The 16,134-nt window shown below is 36.7% G+C and overlaps 1 protein-coding gene across 2 annotated transcripts in view; it reads left to right on the forward strand.

Annotated features, from left to right (window-relative positions):
• Positions 1-7,503, forward strand: part of LOC111508779 (uncharacterized) — a 73,357-nt gene extending 65,854 nt beyond the window's left edge. For both annotated transcript variants that reach the window (XM_074169365.1, XM_074169364.1), the window contains exons 5-7: positions 1,005-1,138; positions 2,703-2,976; positions 6,794-7,503. In XM_074169365.1, coding sequence (XP_074025466.1) covers positions 1,005-1,138; positions 2,703-2,976; positions 6,794-6,864 — 479 coding nt within the window. In that variant the 3' untranslated portion in view covers positions 6,865-7,503. The remainder of the gene's footprint in view (positions 1-1,004; positions 1,139-2,702; positions 2,977-6,793) is intronic.
• Positions 7,504-16,134: the final 8,631 nt, after the last annotated feature.

Raw genomic sequence — 16,134 nt, forward strand, 5'->3', positions numbered from 1 at the left:
TTCCGCAGAATTCTGTTTTTCGATCAGGCTCATCTTCAGTTAATTGGTGTACGATTTTAATTTTGTATAGATCATAGATATTCCTCTTCAAAAGCCTCCACACAGTAGAAGGAGACACCCCACAAACATTTGCGACGAAATAAGTAGAATGTTCAGGATTCACTACCATCTCATCAATTATTATTTGTTCTTCCGGATTGGACGGATGACCTGGTGGCTTTTTGTTATGTACACTATCGGTAGTTGTGAATTTGTATGTTTCCTCAAATATTTTCTACAGGTAGGACGATTCAGAAAACGTTCAATGAAAATCCTTTCGGTCTCGTAAAAGTTACACGTCGCACCGTAAATGAAAATTGCTTCAATTTTTTCTTCCAATAGACGAGAATTGGCCATTTTTGAGATTGTTGACATGGTACCTTCCTACTAGTAAAACCGAAAACTAAATGAGAATATTCTAACTGAACAATGATGTTCATTGTCGTACTGATATTTTTTTTCGATTTTATAAACAAAAAATAACTCAAGAAAACGTATCGGGTTGTTGGAATTGCCATATGGCAGATAAAAAGGAATATTTCTAGAAATATCGATATGAATGTGTTTGTATTCAAGAAATTACATGTACCGCCATTTTGTAGTAGGTGAAGATATTGACTTCATGTTGTAGGGTTGTGAAGTATTCGTCAGGAGCTTCAAAATGATGTGTCAGAAGACCCCCCTTTCCATTCAATTTTTTTCCTAGATCACGCCCAGTCGGCATCTTGAAAGTTTTATCTATCATTTTTACTTCAAAATAAAGTAGTCATGCATTAATTTCATTATGTCAAGTTTCAATTCCTTGGGTTGACCCGTTCAAAAAATAAAAGGAGTGGGACATTAAATATACTGTATATTGAATTGATCGTTGAAAAACTCAATAATCATCATGATGGTGTCTTGAATAGTAGAAAATTCTGTATATTACTGAGTGTGACTGAATTTTTGAATTTCGTTTCTTTCAGACATCCCTCTTGGAGATCCAGTTCTTGATACTGAGAAAGAATTATTGGAAGTAGGAGCAACACTGAAGGGAAACTGTTCCTCACCCCCCTCCTATCCAGCTGCCAACATCACGTGGTTTCTCAATGGAAAACAGGTGGGAGAGCAAGAATTCAAAATATCGAATACCAATGATTGATTATTCATAAAACCAGATTTTCATATTTTGCTTCGAGGGAAATGATCGTTTGTATTTGTGATTTTTTTATCGAGGGTAGAATCATCTGTGCCTAATCTCAACTATATCACTTTTTCTTCTCCAGAAGAATGAGATCCAACCCTTGGAATTGAAATAGGATTAGAGGGTTACACTCGCTTTGAAACTAATCCTAATCTGAGCTATTTGGAAGTTCGAAAACTACTGAAATTCGTTATCAATATTATGTGGGGATTATTGAAAAAGTCATTTCTTCCTGGATATAGCTTTCATTTCTTGATCTTACAGAAAGGGGTGAGAAGTTGGATTTCGTGGGTCCTGCGGACCATTCTACTGATCCTCTTTGATTGATCCATCTACTTGGAAAGGTTTCAAACAAATTTTAACTATCAGTGAAGCTATAGTGCAGTGGTGCTTCGTCTTGGTGAAATGTCAACCCATTCAGTACTCTTGTGGGATTTTCTGATAGATAGAAGGAACAACAATATAGTCGTCTTGAATTCCATACCACACGTTTAGCTACTCGGAAAATTCTGTGTGAAGTTCTTGAACTGAGTGTGTGTTCTCTTGAGATCAATTCAAATCCCACTGAATAATTCCATGGGTCAACTGCATTCAATTTGTACACAAGATGAAATACGAGTTTACTTTTTCTTTGCTTACCCATGAACCCTTTGTCCCTTTCCTACCTGTAGATATGGTCATCATCCTGAAGCTATATGTGCTTTCAAGCAGCTCGTCATTTCTTTTCTCAGACTGCCTTTCTGAAAAGGGAAATCTCAAAATGAAGCGCTACTAGAATACGTCATGTACGAAGTATCGACCAACTCAAAGTTTCTGAACTTATTTTGAAAGTGTATTTCGATGTTACGTGAACCGTGAACAATTTTGATGTTCGTTTCTGCACATATTCCGCAATTTTCCCCGATCTTATGTACCTACCACGGTGAGTTTTTTTTACTGAACTGGCTATTTCTTGCATACCTTGTTATTACAAGATTCAGAGTGTCTTCACACTGTTCTTGGTGTGGTTATCATAGTTTGCATTATTACTAAACGGGCAGGTTGTTGCACCCTATCATAATTGTTAATAGCAGACGTTCACTTAATTTTGGCACCAAAGCAGCATATGATGTGATGGTTTGAACCCCTGATATGTATTGGCGATTCATCATGACTGATTTTGGCACCCATGTCTTCTCATATGTGCGACTGATCCTCAATCCAGCATAAGTGTTTCCACCACTATTTTTTCTCTCTGTTTCAATGTTGGTTCTAGGTCAGTATCGGAACTAGTATCATTCCCAGACATTCAACCCTTCCCGTAACACCGTAACACCGAACTAGTGGGATGAGAAATCGGTTTTATGTTCGCCTGTAGATGTTCCACATCAAAAACCTGTTTGAAATATATTTTTTCCTGTCCTGGACTAATGCCTAATTTCTACCTTTATGACACAATAACTCTATGTAACGTTCAATCCACAAAAATATCATTTTTCAGGTTAATGATTCGTTCGTCAAAAGATCACAGCGACAGCATCCCTTCGAAAGTCGAAGAGCAATCCCGGGCACCAACAATCGTCGAGTTCCGCTAATAACCGATTCAGCCCTGGAGCTGGAGATGGATGGAAATACATTTCATGCAGGGAAAGCGAAATTAGTATGCAAGGCCAGTATATTCAATTTATACCAGAAGGAAAAAGGAATTATCCTGGAGGAGGAGAGGCCGAAACCTAGACCGTCATCGGTGTTGAGCAACCGTGAAGACAAGTCAGGTGAGAGATGATGTACGGGGAAAATGCATGGGTGAGATATCAGGCAAGGCCAATTTCGAGATAAGTTACATTCTTTATTTTAGAGTCATTTCTTCAGCAAGTTTTCAATATTTGGATATATGGTGCAGATTCAGTTTGGCTACCGAACAGAAAAACTGATTGAAGTCAATATTTTAATATTTATAAAATAGGTATCCAGCTTATGAGTTTCAAAATATTTTCAATAAAAGAGACTATTGATTGTGACTATTATTATTTGCAATCTCCTTCGATTATTTCCTACTTGAAACAGGTTCCCTGATTTATCATGAATCATATGACAGCTTTTTTATTGACACAAGCACTACAGGAAAATCTTTAAGGCGCTCTCAGAGCGGTGCCTGTGCAAAAGTAGTGATTAATGTTGGATTTAAATCGCTGATGGTTAAATTCACTGAGTTGAACCTCAGAACGCTGAGCAGCCACAATCTTTCGAGTAATTCTGATATGTACTACTCTTAGTGAAATAAAATTGGCCAAGTTACTTGAACACCTATGAAAGAGAGACAATTCTCCCACCTTTCTTCGATGTTTCAGATTATCAAGATTGCAAGTGATATTCGTGTGTCAAATTAGGCGGATGGCTATTTTCTGAAAGGAATTCGGCAGCTTCAGGGTATGCTTAAGGGCGTAGCTCAATACATGAGAACAATACTCCAGTAAAGATCTGATCTGAGCTTCATAAAGCATCAAAAGTTGCTGGAGTTTGTACAGTTTTCTAGTTCGGAATAGTATTCCAAGCTTTTGAGAAGCAGCTTTTGCAATTACAGCAACATGATTGTGCCAAGACATATTGGTGTCCATTTTGACCACCATCTGTATCTGTAGAATAGGGAAGAGATTGTAGGCCCACAACACTTAGGCATATGTGACCCATTGTACAACCTCCCGAGGAGTTGTCCTCCTAGGTCATCGTCTATCCTGTCTTTTCCAGGAAGGTGGATAGGTCACTAGTAGGCATCTCCTTTATATTAGCAGGTGTAGGCCAAGACTCGCCAAACACACTGTCTTATTGACGATACCTCCGGAGGTATTTCCTGGACAGTCAGAAATCCTACTATTAATTGTAGATTTTTCCTGGTCATCGCCAGATATTTCTTCGGCGCCAGCTTCCCTGGGTCGCCCAGGGTGATTCTGGCAAGATTGCATTCTTTGATTTCATCCAATCTCTTCAGGGATTGAGTATGGGTTTAACGTGGCCTTGCGTGGCCGCGTCCTTACGGAGGCAAGGGCGCGGATCTTTAGGACAAAAACTATTTGGCCTTTTGGAAGTTCTAATGGGTGGTATCATCGGAAAGAATAAGATATAGAGATCTTACTAGGGCGCCATCTACATCAAATAACAGTTACTAATAATTCTTTTCAATACCAGTCTCTGTAGATGAACTCTATCTACAAATAATAAATAACAGCAATAAATATTTTCAAAAATTTAATGAACAGAATTAGCAACGTTGTGCAATAATATAAACGCTGGTTCCTTGGTCAAAAGAATAACTAGTTACAGTTAAATGCATTTAAGCTTACAGTAATCTCGTTAATAAAGTTGTTATAGATTCCACAATGACCCAAGTTCGACTCAGCTACGGTAGAATAGAATGTGTTATGCCTCAGGCGATCTTCAAACAAATATAAATTTATTCAGAAGATAAATTTATCTCTTCAATAATTCTACTTGTGCAGCAAGTTGAGTTGTCTCCTTAATAATTATCTGATTCGCAAATTCCTACCCAAGGGATTTTCAGCCTCAATTACTTTTACTATCTCCAGTAAATGTATTTACTTCTGTAAATTTTCTTCAATAAATTTATTTATGTAAATTTATTTATCTAAATTACTCCATCTGAATTTACTTATTCGTCAATGAATCTATTTATCTGAATTTATTTATTCTCCAATAAACCTATTTATCTGGCAAAACTTAAACGTTGGTCGAAACTATGAAGATGTGATTATTTGCAGGAATTTTTTTTATAAATAATCAATACGTCGTTCTCTGAACATTTAATTATTGGTTATTTGACATTACTTCAGATTTCGTTCAAGGTTCAACAGGTGTTGCCACCCATTTCATTCCAGTCACGAATGTCAACAGCAAGCTGATCAGTGATCAAGCGCAAGACTATGTTTTCTGGTTTACTGGGTTCATCTCTGAGTGATTATGTCATCTGCCTTGAAATATGAGAAGAAAAATTTGACATTTTTTATTATGACTTTTTAACCCTGAAACTTATAAATGAAAACACATATTGAATCGGTCTTAAACACTTGTAAAATTACATTAATCCTAGGACATATCCAATGGACTGCTGCAAACTGTGTAGAGGTATATCTGTGAAAATAATTTATTAAATAAAAGGCAATTAAGTGAAAAATGAAACGTTACATCAGGATAATGTTATTATCTACCGATGCTTTGGCTAAATCTTGGTGGCACTCTAGTACTAGCCCTATTAGCCCTGAACAGACGTTGTCTGTTCAAGGCTAATAGGGCTTGTCTGTTATGAGTGCAGATTGTTATGTTTTTGCCAGAAATTCTTTTTCTGGTTATTTCGTGTGTGGCGATTGAGATACCAGTTCTGTTTGAATCACGTTGTTATTGTATTGTATTATTTTTACCAATTGAGGTTGCTTTTAGAGGTCCATCTGCTCCCCCGCTAGAGGAGAGGCGGCCTTGCTCTATTTAGGTGCCTTCTCCGTCAGGTCATCGACTGTCATATGTTCAGATGCTTCGACTTCCTTTTTGCGACCCATGGTGACTTTGGGATCAATATCCACTTTAGGTGGCTTGACTTCCAAAGACCTAGGATCTCCAGAGGTACCCTCTATCTATCTATGTTGCCCTTATAGTTATAGTCTTTTTCTTGAAGGCAGCCATATCATCGTCTCCGATCCCGAAGACGAAAAGGTGCCCTTTTGGGTTCACCTTCACCTCATGGTGGAAAGTCAGGCCAGGGTTCTGCGCCTTTAGCCGACCCAGAACCCTCTCTTTTTCACTGGAGGTCGTCTTATGGACGTCCACCGGGATCCAGAGGGAGGCTTTGGTAAGTTTTGGGAGCTTATCCACACTGACGGCCACAAGTGATGCCTTCTCTCACGGCTTAGTGTTCATTGTGGCTTTCTTTAGCCATTCTAGCGCCACGTCGTCATCGCAGACCATTCTGATGATTTCACCGGAGTATGTCCACGACTTGAACGTTTGCGGTTTGCTGTTGCTGCGGAGAAGATGATCTTGTCTAGCTCCTCCAGCAGTTAATTTTTGGTGAGACTCTTCAGTTCTGCGGTAACCTTACCGTACGGTTTAGTCTCATCTATGATGGCAACCTTGGGGTGTCTCACGGCGGCCTCCGCGAAGGTTTTGGAAGGTGCAGCGTCATTACTGACATTGCAACTTCAATTCGGTCACTGTACGGTAAAATGCTCAGTATGCAAAGTTTTGGAGATTGTTTTATATTTTTATATTCTGTGATCATATCAGTTTTGATGTCTATGAACTTGGAATATTAAAAGATGGAATTCTGAATACTGAGTGTTTTTGTTTTAGAATATTGAAACTGAGGTTGAAACATTTTTCAATTCATGTATTCGCTTTAATGAATTTGAATTATTTCATGATTATTTTCCATATTTGACAGAAGATCGCCTGTTGATCTTTGTTTGCGAAGCCATATCGGGTTCTCTTGAATTTTTTTGAATAAAAATCCACCTAAAGAAATATATGTGATTTGTTTTCCATTTCGAAGAGAAATGTGTATCATATATCCTTTATTTGTTACAGGGGCATCAAAACTAACCATCTATAATATTCTTCTGGAGTTGCTAGTGATCACCTGCATTTTGAAGCGGTAACAATAGAAATCAGACTTCGACTACTTTTCTTGTATATGAATGGAAGATTGTAACAAGTAGTGCTGTGATTGACTGATATGGAATTGATGAGGGGAATATTGAGACACTTGTGTGAATTATGTCGTCATTAGTGAAATTATTTTGATAGAGGGTATTGAACGGGTGATGAAACGAAATCATTAAAAGATATGTTTGTGGTTTAAAGACGAAAAATTATCGCTTAATTGAGTATGTTCAAAATTGTGACAACATTGAGTTTTCAGTTGAACTTGATTTTTTATAAACGTACTCAGAGATTATTCGTTCATCAAGATCTTGACACTTACTAAAATTACTACATTTCCATTTTTTATCTACACTCGCAACAGTTATAAAAACCTCAATTTTAACATTTGGAATATGATTTTATTCACAAAATCGTAGATTTACATTTGAGATTTGATAGTCCTGTGAAAATTCAAAATAAAAGCTGGAGGGTATAGGTTTCCTGTAAATATTTGAAATTTAATCATAGTTAATTGTAACTGGTATTCGTAATGTACCCATCTACACCGAATTCCTTCCATTGCAAACCTTTAAAACAACTTATTTTATAAGGTTTATGTTAATTGTATAATAATAATAAAGATGTATTTCCTGTTCGTGCATTTTTGTTAAATATGTTCCTTTCATTCCGTGGGAATAGGGGTGAATCCTTTAACGAATAGAAGTCGAGAAAACCCAGTGGCGTACTTAATTCATGAATCATAAGTCGCAAGTCGGAAGTCTCCTAAAACAGCTCTAATTTTGAGAAAGTGTTTATATTGTTTGAAATCAGAAACATGATTATTTATATTGTTCGAATAATATGTATAATATTTATTTTCGCATGGATTTCTTTCAAAAATATTTTCATGTATTAGATAGATAGATCTTTATTGTTTAAAACGTAATACATTTTGTCGACAAAGGGTGTCCTGTTTATAAATACATGAAATGTTAAAAATATATAAAATGTTTTTTAAATACTATATATTATTCACAAAAATACAGTGAAGACTGAAAATTGTGGACCAAAAAAATATCAAAAAATATGAGAGAAAAAATTAACAGATATGTTATCGCTAAAACAACACACTTTTGAAAAATTACTTGACATGAATCGTAATACACATCGTGATATACCAAATGACTAGAATTTGTATGCAAAATACTCTCCCAAACTGTAGAAGCACTTTCCCAAAACAAAGTTCTGTACTGATTTTCTAAATTTTTCAAGTTCATTAATTGATGTAATATGTTTTGGTAGTTATATATTTGTCTACTTCTATAGATTTGAGACAGCCTGGTCAAAGATGATGTGGGCAGTGGAAGGGTAAGTTTTTATCGTTATGCGTAGACCTTTCTGTATGGCTTTCAAACTTTCCTTTTTGTTTGTGAAGTGAGCAAACATTCTCTAAAGTGAAACAGACTCGCATTTTCAATTTGAATATTATTCCTGCCTGAGTCCCAAAAAGGAATTCCATACCGTAGATCTCCATTTATTGCTGCTGCAAATCCGAATTCACTAGATATGACATTTAAAGCAATCAGAAGACAATTTCTTTTTTAAAGCAGTAATTTGCGTATCAAATTTTAAATTACTGTCAATGAATATACCAAGAAAGTTACAGGCTTACTTTCAATCATGTGTTCACCTAATATTACTTTTTCTAAGTCCTATTTGAATATTATCAGATTTGTTTTAGAAACATTTCTGAATCTGAGTGGATAGACCTAGTTAAAATACCCATCTTTATTACGCCAAAGTACCGTAGTGTCATCCGCAAACAAGATAAATGCTCCAGATATATCAAGTTTTGCCATATCGTTAATATAAAGTAAAAATAACATTGGACCTAGGACTGACCCCTGAGGAACTCCGCGTACAAATTTTCCACTATCAGAAGTGTTGTTGCTCAATGTTATTTTTCACTTCTACCAGTAATATAAGATCTGAACCATTCTAAGACTATTCCCCGGATTCAATAATGGAAGAGTTTTTCAGCAGGATTTTATGTTCCAAGCAATCAAATGCCTTAGAAAGGTCCCAAAATACTGCCGCCGCCACTTCTTTATCATTTAGGGTCGTGTAGACGTTTTTGAGGAAATGAAAGATGGCGTTATTCGTGTTTTTTGTGTCAGAAGGCTAATTTTATGTTTTTCCAAGAAACCCCATTTTCCTACTCTTGACTAGTTTTTCAATGATTTTTGATAATGTTGATAAAATTGATATCGGTCTGAAATTGCTGGGCTTATCAATGGCACCTCCTTTGTAAAGCGGTATCATTTTTGCTGATTTCAAACTAGACACCAGTAGTAATCGACGAGTTTATAGCTATTACTAAAGCTTGAAGAACTTCATCAGGCAATTGTAGAAACATTTTTACTGATAAGTTGTCTTCACCAGCAGAATTTTTGTTTTTTATTATATAAATACAAGAAATTCATCTTACCCAAATTTTGAAGTGTCAACTGTTGGAATGATATCGTTGGTTAATTTTGAGGCTATTGAACAATAATAATCATTTAACTGATATAGGTTTATCTTTATTTTCGGACGGTTCTGCTTCATATTCCTTATGTTCAATAGTACACTCGATATGTACAGCTTGACAAATTTAGCTGGTAACAGTCCATTACCTACTTGAATAAATTCGGCAAGTATTGACAACAACACATACATGAGTAGGGAACAGGCAATCCAACTTTTTCTTTCGGATATGATGAAATATAATAACTGATATTGTAAAATTTCTTGTTTCTATGAAAATATTTCCGAAGCACTTTTTCACCGCTACAACCGCTACGATTCTTATAATACTTGGGCATAACAAATCCTCATACTCTTGTGGAGCAAAGAAGTCAAAAAAGATTTGGATATAATTGTTATTTTCAGCTACTCATAACATTTTTCAATATTATTTGTTCTTTCAGAGATTTCAAATCAAATTATATCATATCAGACAATGGCAATCCAAACCAGTAAAATTCTCCTTGTAACATTGTCAACCACTTTCAAATAAATCGTTTCTCTCTGATATGAAAATGAATACATGCATCTACGTAAAATTGCCAATGGGGAATGTTCGTCTTGACGAAAATCAAGTAGTTTTCATAAAAGAGCTCTAAAACAACGCATTCTAAACTTATCATTTCAACCTTTTTCTTTAAAAAAATGTTTAAATACTTAAAAAAGAGGAATGAAATGATGCATTCAACATTTAAAGGGGTTCGTTTCTATTTCACCATTTGGCAACATCGGTTATAGCTAATAAAGGACAATGAATCTGTTACCTGTATGAGAGAAATAAAGATGACATATTTCATAGGCGTGCTGTTCTGTTTACTCATGTTCCGAGTTCCGAGACATTCTGTGACATATGACATTTTTGTGTGAAGGTGATATTGAATTATAATTTATATTTTGCCTTAATTGTTGATTTATAAAGATAATTTTCCTTTTTTAAAGTAGAATAAATACGTATAAATTATTTCAACTTGATATAGACGCTGTTGCCAATATGTGAATTAGAAACAAATCCCTTTGAAAATTAAAACCCAACATTTGAAACATCAATTTGAATACTTTTCGAAGTGAATTTGAAAAACTCATGAATTAAACTCAACTTTATTTTGTTCAAACTTGCATTTGCTGTAATAACCCAAATTGAGGAACATTTCCCATTCTATCGACATGAGTAGCGAAATAATGGAAACTCACTTAACATGAACAACAGTTCCAAAAATGACAGCGAATATAGCTCACCCACTCTTCAACTGAGGAACGTAATTTTGTTGTTGTTGTTGTGTTTGTTGTTGTGCTTCCGGTTCGATTTTTCCGAAATAAACATTCTCGTGGTCTACTAGAATTCCAAACTGCATTAAATTACTCCTGTTTCGGATATCCGCTCGCCGATGTACCGGCGTATTTATGGGTCACCAGAAAGGTTATCTGCTCTAGGTAGCACAGTTGCTAATGATGCAGCGAGTTTCCCGCTAATCCGGAATATATTTCGAATGGTCCTTATGATAAAATCGTTGGATAAGATACGACGGTATCCAGAAATGCACTGTCAGATTTTGGTGGTCGATTACCACAAATCGTTAACAAGAGAATAGGGTTGAATAATCTAGAACGTTTATTCAAGGTTTTACCGACGTTTTTACGTTTTCCCAATCCTTAACTGACAACAATTGAACACAAATAAACATACAGAATGATGAATGTTGAGTAAAAAATTCTCGACACTTCTACCCGTTAGAGTATTCAGTTGTTTTCTAGCTCCAATTCACATATCTTCATTACAGATCGCTTGAATTCCAAAGTTGGCGTCTTAACATCCACTACTCGGATTCTTTTGTCAGGTCCAGGTTATATGCCGGTTATTCTGCCCAACTTCCAATTATGTCTAGGCGCTTGATCATCAACCCATATGACGATATCATTTGATGATATTGGTTTATAATCATTTGTCCATTTACTTCGCCTTGATAGGTAGGTAGATACTCTTTGGTCCAGCGATTCCAGAAAGAATCTGATGACATGCGATGACATCGCGTCGAAAGTTTACTTCAAATTATAAATAGCTTGTTGGCCCTCAGATACTTCCGCAGAAGGTGAAAGTATGGGATCTCTATGATGATCCCAAAACAGGGTCAGAACCTGTTGTTCCCACAGAACTATCTGCTCTCGTCGGCGGCTAAGCTGGCTGAAAGAGTCGTTCTGCAAAGACTCAACGAAGAAGTCGAGGACCGAAATGTTCTGCCTGACGAACATTACGGCTTCAGAAGGGACACTCCACTGAGTCTGAGACTGATCGAAAATACCATCGCGGAACTGAATCAAAATTTAAAAGTCCATGTCGTCTTATTAGACATCTCGAAGACGTTTGACGGTGTATGGCACGAAGGCCTTCTGCAAAAACTAATCGCGTTCTACCTGCTTCGGGACCTGATCCGGTCTTTCCTGAAAGACAGAACATTTCAGGTTGGAGTAGAGGGTTCTCTGTCAGTCAACAGAGATATCCTCGCTGGGGTGCCACAGGGGGCCGTGCTCTCTCCCACGCTGTACTCCCTTTACACCAGCGACCTTCCGAGGTCAGAGAATGTAAAGATGTCTCTATACGCCGATGACATGGCTCTCATCTTCCATGGGTCGGAAACTCGACTTCGTCTACATGCAACGTGCATTGGACGACCTCGAGCGCTGACTGGTACCTCGTATGGAAGATCCGAGTGAACCCGAAAAAAACTCAGGCAATAACCATGGAAAGAATGTTATCTTCTCCGGCCAGAAAAATGAGGATCTCTGTAGGGAAATCGACTGGCAAGCACCATACCATGATCAGTTACGACACGTTTGTCCTTCTAACAAACACCAGTAGAAAGAGTAAGGGGGCAGGCTCCAACTTGATTGAACCAAGATGGCTGTCGGAAAATATGCGAGATATTTTCAATTCTCACCTCAGATTGTCTTCACTTGGATTCAATGGTACTAAGTCGCCATCACCACTGGAAGAACCAATCAAGAAGTAGTTCGAAGTAAGTGACCCTGCATCGGTAGGGTTAGTCGATACTCTTATGAAGGTCGTGAGTTCAAGATCTATTCCGTTTTGGCAGAAAAATTTGGAATGTTTCTTTTCGAAGAATCTGATGATGGAAAACTTCGCCAATAGTTCTTTTCCAGTTGCTATTAAAATCTTTGAAGTTTTTAGGATATTTGAGTTCTTTATAGAGTTAGGTGGAAGGATAACAGGGATTCCACGTATACTAGAGTGATATCCTTTCCATTTTAATCGATTAGTCTCGCGATTCAACGGGAAAATGCAGCTTGTGTTTTAGGAACCATTTTTGTTTTGTGTCAGCTAGACGAACGTTTTTAAGTCTCCAAACTCAGCGTGGGAGACGAGGAAAGAGCGATTCTTGAAGTTTTCTGAAGAACAATTCTCCATAATCCATTTTCTATACAAATGAAGAAACGAGTCATCAACAGAAAAAAGTGACTACTGATGAAATCTTAATTCGCCCCAAAAATCTGTATATTGTATCTATATATTACCTTCTCGAATACCCTACCAGCTTTTAAATAGGGCAGACAGGAGTGGGTATTGAGAAAGAAGACAGTATTATAATGATTTGCGAATCCTTTATTGATGAAAGTTATGGGAAACAAAGCATCGGTAAAATATACCGTTGGACAATTACAATTTTAACAAATAAAGAAGGTAACAAAAAACCGCAAATTTTACTCGTTGATGAATAAAGCAAATTTTGAACAAGGAAATACGCGTTTTATTGTATAGGCCCGGTGTAGCTGAGGAAAGGCTTTACAACTCCAGTACAATACACTGAATGAATATAATTGAAACTTAGTAAAATTACTTTGTAGCTAGGTGGTGGGGTAACGCGGAAGGACCTTTTTGAACTCTGACTCCTATGGTGCCAATTTCGAAAAATTTATTTTGTTCTGTATCTTCGAAAAAAAAGTTTCTCAGAAAACCGTAAGGTGATTTCTGAAGTTTAATATGTATCCGAAACAGTTATCGGCTCTTTTGTTAACTGATTCATTTGTTGCTGTTGGATTAAATTTTTCCATTGCTGTCTTGAAAAGTCTTAATATTGCCATACAAGATATGAAAGTGTTCGGATTCGCAAAATATTTATAGGATGAAAATGAAAGACTAAAATAACAACCCTACATTTCAACCAGCCTGACAAATTCGCAGAAAAAGCGGTCATCCAATTTATTATTGAAGTTTCCGGTCAGCATAAACTGTAAAGATTCACGCCAAACTTGTTTTCGAACAACTTCTTTGCGATTAGATACTTCTTTAACTGCTCAACTTTCCACCTAGCGGTATATAAGAAATCCATGGAGCATAAATTCGAGGAGAAGTTTTTCTGGATAGAGCGAAATCTTTATTTTCGAAGTTTTCCAATGAGAAATAAAATATTGGTTGTTCCATGTTTCAGATTGTCTTCGGATTCGCACTTCTCGGTTATTTTTATGTAATGTGCGGCCGATGAAATAGATATTTATTTCCATATCACAATGCGAATTATTTGGAAAAAACAACAATGCGAGGAAGGTCGGTCTGTAAAAGGATATCATACACGACATCATACTTGATTTGCACTGACTTAGACATGATTTCATGGACGTTCTTTTCAAAAAAGCAGATGTCGGAAGTTGTTAAAATGGCGAATGCCATCGGTGAATTCTGTTCTATCTAATATATAAAATTCTCGTGTCACAGTTCAACCGATTTCCATGGAATTTTATATGTATGTGTGGTAGGTCTGAGAATAGGTTCATACCTTTGAGTGATAAGGGTGTTGCACTCCAAACTCAGAACAGAGAAAGGATGAGAACGAAGCCGGTCTCCTCTTTCTCTCACACACACAATTAACCTTTTATCATTCCCTACAGAGTTTATGGCCACTGTATTGCTCATCCATTGAGCGTAGATACAGTTTGCGATACCACCGAAGCTGTGGATTATGCCACAGAAGTTTTGAACTCATTGGATTTGCCAGGTATGCCACAGCATAATTAACAGCTGAAGATTGGATCGCTCCATAATCTGAATCCACCACGGCTGTGCAACAGCACCCGATTAGTAATCAAAAAATTAATAAAAAACTTTGTCGAAGCCAGCATTTCAAATGACAAATGCTTAGATGAAAATATATTGATACCACGAATCTCTATTATACCTACAGATGTGCTAATTTATTTCAAACTTGTGCCATTCCCAATTGAATTGACATATATATATATATATATATATATATATATATATATATATATATATATATATATATATATATATGATGTGTTGTTTTTCCGGGTGTTCATCCGTTGTGTACTATTCGATAGTCGACGTTTCGCCATCATCTCAGATGGCATTATCAAGACGAGTTACTGCTTCGCTTCGAGAGGTGTAACGAGAAGCGAAGCAGTAACTCGTCTTGATAATGCCATCTGAGATGATGGCGAAACGTCGACTATCGAATAGTACACAACGGATGAACACCCGAAAAAACAATACATCATATTCTACCATCCGTGAAAACCTACATTGTAATATATATGTATATATATATATATATATATATATATATATATATATATATATATATATATATAAATCAAAAGGAGGAAATTCGTGGACATGACACTCAAGAAATATGGAGGCAAACCGCGGACACGTGTTTCTGGCTATTGGCCTCATCAGCGCGGTGCAGCCAATTGCAAAGGTAGACAACAACTGATTACCAAAAATGAAAAAAAAAACATCACATATGCACGGTGTCACCAACAGGAGCCAACCGCACATTTGTGGTTTCAATTAGAAGACCCAGCATTCCCAGGCATCATCTAACATCACCACGTAGGCAGCTATAGCTACCTGCGTGACTTCCGGGTCCAGGATATAGATACAGAGATATTATTGAGTGTGTATGATATAAATCAAAAGGAGGAAATTCGTGGACATGACACTCAAGAAATATGGAGGCAAACCGCGGACACGTGTTTCTGGCTATTGGCCTCATCATCGCGGTGCAGCCAATTGCAAAGGTGGACAACAACTGGTTACCAAAAATGAAAAAAAAGAAAACATCACATATGCACGGTGTCCACTTCTGCAATTGGCTGCACCGCGCTGATGAGGCCAATCGCCAGAAACACGTGTCCGCGGTTTGCCTCCATATTTCTTGAGTGTCATGTCCACGAATTTCCTCCTTTTGATTTATATCATACACACTCAATAATATCTATATCTCTGTATATATATATATATATATATATATATATATATATATATATATATATATATTTCAATATTATTTTTTTTTACAAAAAGGATTTGAAGCTTTATATCTTCTATTAATTATTTGCGAGCGCTTTCGATAGCTGGTCATACTGTCATCTTCTAGGCACTCCTCAAACTGAACTTGTCGTCCTGTCGTCTGCCTCTTTATACGGTCAGAGCGTCTCAACTCAAGTATTTCAGGTACTTTAGGTAAATTAGCCTGTATTTGTACTGCTGGTCATGGTTTTGATGGATGCAGTTGATCATTACCATAGTAACGAAATTTGGACTAACATCGATTTGAAGAAATGCTAAACTATCACAGAGGATTTGATTTTGGCTTATTGGCGCGAAAATCTGAAGCATATCTGGAGCATATGTTGAAAAGTACCATTTTAGTGAAGAAAAATGTAAATACAGCCACTTTTTCCAA

The sequence above is a fragment of the Leptinotarsa decemlineata genome, unplaced genomic scaffold (assembly GCF_025532065.1).
Source record: "Leptinotarsa decemlineata unplaced genomic scaffold, Ldec_3_MD MMD2_P_RNA_scaffold_5, whole genome shotgun sequence".
Taxonomy (NCBI): domain Eukaryota; kingdom Metazoa; phylum Arthropoda; class Insecta; order Coleoptera; family Chrysomelidae; genus Leptinotarsa; species Leptinotarsa decemlineata.